The sequence below is a fragment of the Pangasianodon hypophthalmus genome, chromosome 15 (genome assembly GCF_027358585.1).
Source record: "Pangasianodon hypophthalmus isolate fPanHyp1 chromosome 15, fPanHyp1.pri, whole genome shotgun sequence".
Classification (NCBI taxonomy): domain Eukaryota; kingdom Metazoa; phylum Chordata; class Actinopteri; order Siluriformes; family Pangasiidae; genus Pangasianodon; species Pangasianodon hypophthalmus.
This window is the reverse complement of record NC_069724.1, coordinates 6,570,989-6,581,439: the sequence shown is the minus strand read 5'-3', so window position 1 is coordinate 6,581,439 and position 10,451 is coordinate 6,570,989. Positions and strand designations below refer to the sequence as shown.

Genomic DNA, 10,451 nt, shown 5'->3' with positions numbered 1-10,451 from the left:
TTTGTTTCCGTTTCAAATGGAAAGAAAAATGTTTTCTGGTAATTAATGTTACATTAAGCAGAAGAAGCTCCCCATACAAAAACAGTCCTGTGCCATTTCTTCCACCAGTGCTGTCAGGGAAGGATTTTCCTGTCAGATAAGGATTTCTTGAGATTGTTTCTGTCACTTTGAGCCCAGTCTTCCACTGACTGGACGCAATTCAGCTTGAGTTCGTGGTCTATTTTGGTGTTGCACTTGCTGTTCCAAATAATCCCACACATTTCAATGAAATTGAGGTTCAGAGATTCCAGAAGTGTCCCAGTATTCTGTCATGCTCATTGAACAGGTGGCGCACAGATTTGGCTTGATGCACCCTACAGACGTCACCCTGGAACATGTCAGGGAGCCAGTGTTCAGCTTGGACATGAACACAAAAGACAGTAATGCATTTATGCTGTTACATTCGTCCATGTGCGCAAACTATTGTAATATACTGTACTATAAGGCACTGCTATTGGTTGATGTGGCTAATGTTGTGTCCAGGGAATTTATGAGATTATTTTAGTTGACCTGTCATACACATTACAGCCCACCATGACTGTGTTGTGTTCTGGATTAAGCCACTTTGACTCCACACCACTTGTTAAAATGTTTTGGAGCCATTGTGGGGGTATACGGTGGTTAGCACTGGTTCCTTGTGCCTCTGGGGTTGGGAGTGCGAATCCCGCCTCCACCCTGTGTGCATGTTCTCTCCGTGCTTTGGGGGTTTACTCTGGTTTGCCTCCCCCCAGTCCAAAGACATGCATTATTGGCTGATTGGCATTTCCAAATTGTGTGTGAGTGTGTGTGATTGTGCCCTGTGATGGGTTGGCACCCTGTCCAGAGTGTCCCTTGCCCCCCCGAATCCTTTGGGAAAGGCTCCAGGCTCCCACACGACCCTGTATAAGACAAGTGGTATGGAGAACAGATGGATGGATTTAAACCTGTATTTCAGATGCTAATCAAGTGAAATGGCAGAAAATAAATACTCCCACACTTTTAGCATTTGTGGGAGTCCATGATTAAGGTGCCATTTATGAGCCACTGATATTACATTTACAAATATGTATGTCACATAAAGATAAAAGACATTTTAAACATAGGTAAAGCCTCCTTCACAGCAACTTAAAAACTTCTACAGCAGTTAAAAAACAGCATTTGCCTGCTCCAGTCCAATATTTATACAGTATACTTTGAAATATATTCGTTATTTTGCATTAATATGTGAATCCATTTCATACATCTCATGCTAAAAAAATTCTTTCCCAAGAGTCATCCATTGTAGGTTCTGAAAATTGTAAACTTTAGTTCATTCGATCCTGCTACCTGAACAAATTCTCCCCCACCCCTGAAATATTTGGAATATTCCACAAGTCACATGTTCAACAGGATGCTGCATCATCCACATTTCCTGAAGATCATGGGAAGAAGAAAAGTAAGTTCTATCATTCTTTTTTCTTTGCATGACTTTGTATGGAGTTAATTTTGTGCCAAAAGTTTCAGATAAAATAATCAAATCCACAAGCAAAATATTCATGATCGAAATGCAAACAATATTTTGCAGATGCAAGTAATGAGAATCAAATCAAAATTCATTTTCCAAAAAGATTACTTCTGATTCACAGTCTCATTTTGCCTTAATTTTTGTTCTTTTTTTGGCTTCTGGAATCACTCTTGTGCAGTCTTTCTTTTGTTCCTGACTTTTGGCACATTTTTATGGTGGGTGGGTCTTAGAAGAAGGTGTTCGCCTTAAATCTCTATTGGTCAATTGATTTTGGAGTGGGCGGTGCTTTGAAGTTAACAACACCCGCCCTATTAAAAGAAGGCGTGTCCCCTGACATGGTGGAACGAACAGAGCCGAGTGCAGCAGGAAAACTATATTGTACTGTATTGTAAAAAGCTGACAGAAATAATGAGTAGCTATTGAGCTGTCTGTAGATGCATTCACACATATTTCTTTATCATACAAGTGTCTTAATTCCATCCAGTTGAGTAGCAGTTTAAACAGACAACTAGGTGACGAGGAACACAGGTGGGGTGTCTAGTAATATTCTTAATGTTATTATCATTTGGTGGAAAGTTGTATGTCACTTTGGATAGAAGCCTTCTTCCAGATGAAACTGTGCAGGATATTGGGTCCCATGAATAGAGCTAAATGTGTGAATTACCTTCTCTATTATAGGAAACTGTAATCAGAATACTTGTTGTCATTCTTTCATCACTCAGTACCTTAACTTTTTTCAACAGATCCACACCGCTATTTTCAACGTTACCAACAGATCCACAGAACAGCTGAAAAGGTATTTCATCAGAACACACAACAACAGAACAGCAGCACAGTACATCGTACTATAGGAGCCAGCTTCATTGAGGGTGTTCAGAACAATCTACAAATGCATGACATCATAACCTTTTTTTACATCATAGTCCAGCCAAATTATAAACATGACATTGCTAGAGGCTTACCTACAGCTACACAAAAATCGCATAGCACAGCACAATACACTCAAACATATGCTACAGTTTGATCACTGATTATTGGACCTTCAAAACTTGGGTTATTTTTTTTATACCTTATCCCCAGATGTAGGATGTAAAATATTTATACATAGCATATCATAGAATAATCAAGCAGATGTTCAAGCAGAACTTTCTCTTTCTCTTCTCCAAAGCAGAATAACACCCAGAATGACACTTTTCCTTTATACTGGGAATTTCACAGGACACACACTTATATCCCTGACACTTGAATTCATGATTCCGTTTTAGATTCAGATGTACATAAACAGCTAAATAGTTTGAATGAGGGTGATTTAGGTACTTATTATACTTAGGTACTTTTATACTTAACGCCACTGGGGGTTTGTTGTTTTCACTGATAGTTAAGATGCTTATAATTATCCTTGTTTTATTTAGTTCTATTCTTTATTGTTTTTGGAGTTGTGTTATGGGCATGGTTACACAGCCTGTCCAGATTACTGTTTTGTTATATGCTATATACACTATATGGCCAAAACTATGTGGACACCTGACCATCACACCCATATGTGGGCCTTCCCTAATCTGTCGCCACAAAGTTACCACACAGTTGTCTAGCACACAATTGCCTTCACTGGAACTAAAGGGCCCAAATGTGTTCCTGCATGACAATAATTAATAATAATAATTTTGGCCATTTATGAATAAATTTGCTAAACCTTTATTATTATCTTGCTTTATTCTGTGTTGTGATGACTGATTAATTGGAGTGCTTTGGAGTGTGTTACACAGTAGCTGATTTAGGAACTGGATCTCCCTATTTGGCTACATAAAATGTTTCACTGAGAACATGCTGGTTTTTTTTTTTTCCTTATGTACATGTATGAAATAGGGGGATACTCCAGGACCTGGATTTCGAGCCTGTGTATTAATTTATAGCAGTAATTAAAAAAAAAAATCCCAATATGGCCATATGGTCAGCTCTTTACTTTTGTCCCGTTGTTTTGAATTAGACCTCTAGGTGGAGATGTTAGGTTTAAATACTAGAATCCCTGTTGTATCAAGCAAAAAAAAAAAAAAAGTTAACTCTAACATCTGAAGGAGTTCTTGGGTTTGTGCCTTGTTCTAATTTAAAAGCTAGAACTATTAGCTATCCAAACAACCGTCCCTTGAGAAATATTTATTATATAATGTTATACAATATTATATAATAATTATATGATATTTATTTTCATGACTATAAAGCATTTCTTAAAGCTGGTGCTTTTCCTGTCAGTGTATTTCAACTTAAAATATTTAATAATATTGTTCTAATGTCAAGTTTCAGAGAGGAAAATATGTTTAACCTGCTCTTTTTCAAACTGTTGTTGCAGCTTTCACTTAGTTACACTTTAATATTTGGGATTAAATACAGCCGCATTTGGAGTCAATGAATTTTCAACATGCACTCATAAAGAAAACGGGAAAATATCACTTGTGGTAAATAGGAGTGTCACGCAATGAACGCAATGACTGTGTCTGTATCTGTTTAGTGCTCCAAATATCTGTATCATGATTTGGATTGGATTTGAAATGGGTGTGGCTATGAACCTTACCACTTTGCCCCCAGAAACACTGGAAAAGACTGGAAGAATCTCAGATGTAGAAATGCCAACACTTTCAGCATGGTCTGTGAATTCTGGCTCTGACAGTTCCTCAACCTCAGCTACATCACTTGAGTATGGGACAGTTTTTTACATCCCTCTCACACAGTTATTGTTTTGTTACTAGGCAGTTTCTAGGGATGAATGAATGTTATAATTCATTGCATGTTAATTAGCATGGTCTTTCTTTGTCCCACAAGCCTCATATCTGACTGCTCGCTCATGTCTGCATAATAAAATCCTCCCAATCGTGTGACTGTTTTGTTGCATCCTGTGGGATACTAGTTCCACTGCCCCAAAAATTAATAAATAAATGAAGAAAATAGTTGCTTCTTCTATTTTTATCTGTATTTCTATCCATTTAGAACATGTTATCTGTTCTTTCTGGATAATCTATTTACCCTTGTGGTAAATTAGCTCTGAAAACTAAATAAATGCTAGATTGGACAACAAATATTATGTTAAAAAGTGAGGACGTGAATGTAACATATACAACAATCCTATAATTTAGTTTTCAACAGTAGACTTAAGATATGCTTCAAACCAATCAGTACTGATAGTGCTTCAAATGTAACCTTTTATTCAGTAGAGGGTGCTGTAGTACAGTCTGCTAACATTGCACAAGTCCGTCATTTTTAATGCAGGACATACTATGGACCAGTGTTTCCTAAAAAGTGTTTGTCCAGTGTTTGCCCTGCTCTGATTTCTCTGGTCCCTGATATACCTGATATAAAGCAGTACATAGTTAAACAACAGTATATATAAAATCTCCAGGCTGCCTGTTTTGTATTGAAGCTACACTTTCATTTATTTTTGAATGAAACCATTCATTTTAGGGTAGTGTCCTTCACAATGCTGTATAATCAAAAATTTGGTAGAAGACACAATTATTTAGCACTAGATAGCGGCTTGAGACCAACCATTTACAATTAGAATTGCATACACATTGTCCAGAGCATCATGCTGAAACAAAGATCGGTCCTGAGGACTAAAGGCTAAAAGATGAAAAGGATCAATCATGCATGCGCAGTTACTATTATACTTATGGAACAACTCATATTGAAGGCAGTAGCCCAGGAGCGGATAATTAATAACACTCGAGGCATTCATTACTGTATTCACATCAGTGTGACATTAAAGTAGGCCCGCATTTTCAATCGCAAGGATACTAGAGTAGAACATAATAATAATAATACTTAATAATAGTTTTTTGTACCTTATCTTGTTCTATTTCTGGCTTGGTAATCTTTGAACAAATACATAAATATAAAAGGTACAGACATACATTGCATTACACTGTGGAGGACTTTTGTTTTTATGGGTGCCAATGTGGGAACAATATATAGATTTATGTATTATTTGGCTGTATAGTTGTTGTGTTTTTGGCTATATATCTATATAATCTCAGCACTGATATCCAGAAAGTAGGAATAGCATTATTAATCTATAGAATCACTTTTGGCAAAGGAGTAAACATAATTACACAGGTTAGATATTAGGTTGAATAAAAATGTGAAATGGTCCTGTTGCAGAGGTGCCATTTCCGGTTTAGCCATGGCATTTACGATCTGACCTCTGTGATATGGCGAAACCCAAAATATGACACTTGTCTATTTTGTTAGGAGTCAAACCACAAGTGAAAGTGTGACCTTTGGTGAAGTTTGACAAGTGAGTTCATGAGCCTCAGTTTTATCAGCCAACAGAAACTACCGCAGCAGGACTGTGGTCTCTTTTGTTTGAAGTATAAGGTAATGGTTGCTTCACTGTTTTCTTATTGTTGTTTGGTATATATCTGAAAAAAAGTATGCGAAGGTTTTTGTGGTAAAATTCTGTTTTATCTCTCTGTCTTCTAGGATTTCCTCATCATCAATGTTATTAAATCAAGACATTTTTGATTTAGCTATTACAGTTGTATCTGGCTATTCAAATGTAATGCTACAGCAACTAAGAAAAAAACAAGGGCAATAATCTAGACTACTTAGAATTTTAAGGAAATTAATGAATTTATGTTGGAAATTGAAACACCATGAAACAGCAAAATGCACTGAAAACCTCTGTTGAAATAACAGCCATCCGAAGTAAACTTCATAACAAGTTTTTCAAAGCTGATGTTCTACTGTCACACATTCACTGACCTTTAAAGTGTCACAAATGACTAACGAACAGACTAATGAACAGAGTAAGCCAGTGGAAACCACAAGAAACCAGTGGCAATCACAGGATGTTCAATACCTGTAAGGAGGAAACATTGTTGTGGGTGAATAAATAAAAATGCTAAAATTATGATGTAAGCTCCTTGGTTTTAATGTATTTTTTGAAAGATAGTGTCAATTTTCATCTTTTGCTTTTTATGCAAACAAATGCATAGTGTAGCACTCTCACTCTCTGCTCACTTTTGCTCTGTTTGTGGAAGCAGTCTTTACAATTTTTGTTGCTTATAAAGCAAATGATTTCATGAATGGGTCAGAACATAGAAAAATAGGCACATCATTTTACTTCTTTTTAGAAACAAATATGTGAAATATGTAAAATAATCTGCTAATAGAACAAGACAATTCCAAGCTTAAAATTAGTACATGTGTCTAGAAATAGGCCTAATAATCTTACTTTTTTTTTTTTTAATTTTAATCCCATAATGATTCATAAAATTTATTAAATTTGCTTATATTCCAGATGTTTCCAACTGATAAGATTTCATTCTTTGCAGACATGCAAAATTAGACATAATATACATGTTCATACATAATCATACAAACATACATATACATGCAACATTACATAATCTTTGTGTGTGTGTGTGTGTGTGTGTGTGTGCCTTGGATACTATTCCAGGATATAAATATTCTCCTCCACTGGTCTTCTGGTCCGTATTTCGTAAACAATGTGCTTTGGCTCTTTTGACAGACTAAAACATCAAGTAAAAAAATGTGTTAATATAATTTTACACACTCAGCTCTTTGTTAGAAATGAGCTAGAATTTTTTTTTGTAACTCACCATCCACTATCTATGACCTTCATATGAAACCCACCTGAATGCAAAATGATAAAAATACAAAATTAGGCTTCAAAATCACATTGAAGTACTGAATTTCTCAGTGCAGAAGAAGTCATGGTACATACGTTTGAAGGCCAACAGGGCCAACGCCCCTAACAGAAGCAAGAGCAGACTGAGAGACAGAGACAGCACAGGGATGTTGATCTGTAGTGTTATGCCTGATATCGCTTCATTAGACTACAATACACAGAGAGGGTGAATTAGGACAGTCTAAAAATCATAATGAAAGTAAATGAAACTATACATGATGTGACTCAGATGTGTCATACTCACCATAGGATTCGAATTCTGCAGAGTGAGGTTTTGTCCAGAAATGTCAAAAGCTGGTGACTCTGTGTCTCCGGGCAGATCTGAGTGAGGAAACACTATAGAGGAAAAATAAAAAGTATTAAGATGCGTGTGCTCAGAAGACCACTTCCTGAGAAGCCCACCGAGTTTCATACTGACAGAGTAGGTATGTGGTTTTTTGCTGACTCAGTAATGAAGCAGTTGGTGACATTTCATACCAACGTTCAATAATCTTTTCTGATGATGCACATAGAAAATATTGTAAGACATCATTAGAATAGAGCCTAAGAATAGAGTCATACAAGGAGTAAGTCTTTAATTAGGGTGTATCCAGATGTTAGTCAGTGCTTGTATGGTGTTACTGAAGAGAGTTTTAACAGTACCACTTTAATTTCTTTACAGTATTTGACAAACACTATGCATTGTAGAAAAATGTAGCATTGCGGGTGAGTTATTAAGTAAATCAGTTTAGTTAAAAAGCACTGCTAAATTATTTAGATAAGTTAGCTAACCAGCTCCTTTGAATCGCCAATAATAGTTTTGAGTTATTTACCCTTCAAAGTCTTAACATTAACTATATAATCATGTTAGATAGAGTTCAGCTAAAAAGCTGCTTTTTCCTTTAATTAAGCCAATTCTAGGTCTCAGGACCAAAGCGTTTCCTCTGACTCCCCTGAATTTGTGATTGTGATTTGCACTCCCTATTCAGGGGGTCACCTTATAACTTCACATATATATGATAACAGTGAAATGTAGTGAGTGGAAAGTAGAGATTTTTCTTTTGATTGTAGTTAGTAAATGTTAATAGTATTAGATGAAAGAAAAACTCAAGTAATGTACAGATACTTTAAAAACAGTAACATATTAATTGTGCTTTGATACTTTCCACCTCTGTGGTGAACATGTCAATTTTGCAACACTGCCATTTCTAAAGAATGATCTGCTGGTTTATTTGGCTAGCTTGAAAAGATTTAGACCCAATACGTTACTCACTCGTCTGAGTTTGCAGTGGTTCTGTAGTATGAAGTGTAGTAGTTATTGGTGCTGTTGTTGTTGCAGCTAGAAAAAAAAAACTGTATAAGTTTTGGGTTTGACAATCCTCAGCATCTGAGAACATAAACGGCACGGAAAACGATTATAAATCTTTAAACCATGTCCTGTTTACTTGCCTTTCATGACCTTTAAAGTGTAGGTCACCTTCTTGTCATTGAAAAGCCCATCTATGTTTATCCTGCAGCAGTACGGCCCACTGTCTGTCCGTCGTATCCGCTGGATCCCCAGGTCCATTTGTCCAGAGAGAACATCTCCGATGAGTCTGTACCTGTCAGAGACCTTTGAGATGACCCCACTTTCATCTGTCTGAACGATGATGTCATTGCACCAGAAGGTTCCACAGTCTCGACCCCAGCAGACGTGGCTCAGGCCATGCTGCTTCACGGAGTAATGACAGGAGAGAATCACGGTGCTGCCCTCGGTTACCTTGAATGGTGTCTCTGATGACTTGGCAACTGTTGGATACAAAGAAAAATAAAATGAATAGCATGACTCAGGGACAAGTAATGCCCAACTGCTTCATGGAAAATAAATACTGTTAATATATGGGATTTAGCAGATAAAACTTCCCGATATCTGTAATACAAGGTTAGGACAGAGAAGACATTTACAAGACAAGTCTATGCTCTTTTGAACTTCTTAATTTAACTTCTTACAAATAATCATTGGTTTTATTTACCTGAGAGGTTGAGAACAAGAATCAAGAGCAGCAAAGTCAAACGACTATAACTGGTGGCCATTCGGACTAGATTATGAGTTGTAGTTTTGCATTTAAGCAAACACTGCTTTGCGCTGAAGGCAGCCTGAGGCATGACAATGAAAGTTTGTGAAAAGGCAGCTGTGTTCTCCAGACCTCAGTCTGTGACATCTCCAAGCAAGGCAGTGCTACTGAGTCCCTTACGAGCTCTTAACTGTTGATGAGGATGGGTGAGAGAATAAGGCCATTGTGAAAGAGCTCTCTACAGAAGCCATGCTCCAGCAAAAGAAAAAAAATCCATTAAGGGTTCTGTCAGCTGGATATTGGGACAGACTGGTCTTCTTTCCAATAAGAAGCCCGAATCTAGAGGTGTGTCTGAATTTCATGACTTATTTACCATATAGTGCATTATTTTACGTGTCAGCCGTTTTTGGTGTTGTCTGAATTCTGAGTGGACAATCATATTTCCTGAATAGCTCACTATGCTATTAGCCCAAGTTCATCATAAATTCAGTGTACAAACAAAGCCTTCTGCTTCCAATGCTTAAAATGCACAAAATGCAGTTGAGTATGTGGGATCAGCCAAACATATATAAATGCAAGTTAAAAAAAAAACTGTTTATAAACTAAATCTAATATATTTAATACTGATTACATGATTCCATGATTCATGATTTTGATCATTTTTTTCAAGATAGAGTGTCCTAAGCAAACATGTATTTAACCATTCAAAAATGGATTACCCTATCTATCAACAATATCTTTAAAAGGTTTCTTTGTATATAATTGAGTTGAGGACCAAGTGACGTTTTTCCTGTCTTCAGCTGTCCAGTTTTAGTGAACCTGCACCTCAAATTCCTGTTTCTGCCTGACAGGAGTGGAATCTAATGTGGTCTTCGGCTGTTGTAGCTCATCCACCTCAAGGTTTGGCATGTTGTGCATTCTGAGATGCTTTTCTCTTTACTACGGTTGTAAAGAGTTATTTGAGTTACAGTAGCCTTTCTGTCTGCACAAACCATTCTGTCCATTCTCCTTTACATTAATGGAAAGACACCATTATAGGATCACCATTGAGCACATATTGTATTTGAATGGTGGTCCATTCTCAGCACAGCAGTGACACTGACACTGTGGTGTGTGTGTGTGTGTGTGTGGTCCTGGTACAAGTTTCAGGCACAGCCGCATTGCTTGGGTTTTTAAAAACCATGTGTACACTTAC

General features: G+C 36.9%; 1 protein-coding gene across 1 annotated transcript; it reads right to left on the bottom strand.

Moving 5' to 3' along the window:
• Nucleotides 1-6,419: 6,419 nt before the first annotated feature.
• Nucleotides 6,420-9,515, bottom strand: timd4 (T cell immunoglobulin and mucin domain containing 4). The gene is made up of 7 exons (XM_026938898.3): nucleotides 9,215-9,515; nucleotides 8,652-8,990; nucleotides 8,476-8,541; nucleotides 7,468-7,559; nucleotides 7,260-7,371; nucleotides 7,135-7,168; nucleotides 6,420-7,044 (listed from the first exon to the last, which is right to left on the bottom strand). Exons 1-7 carry the CDS (start codon nucleotides 9,345-9,347, stop codon nucleotides 6,963-6,965), a joined length of 858 nt encoding a protein of 285 aa, XP_026794699.3. The 5' UTR covers nucleotides 9,348-9,515; the 3' UTR covers nucleotides 6,420-6,962.
• Nucleotides 9,516-10,451: the final 936 nt, after the last annotated feature.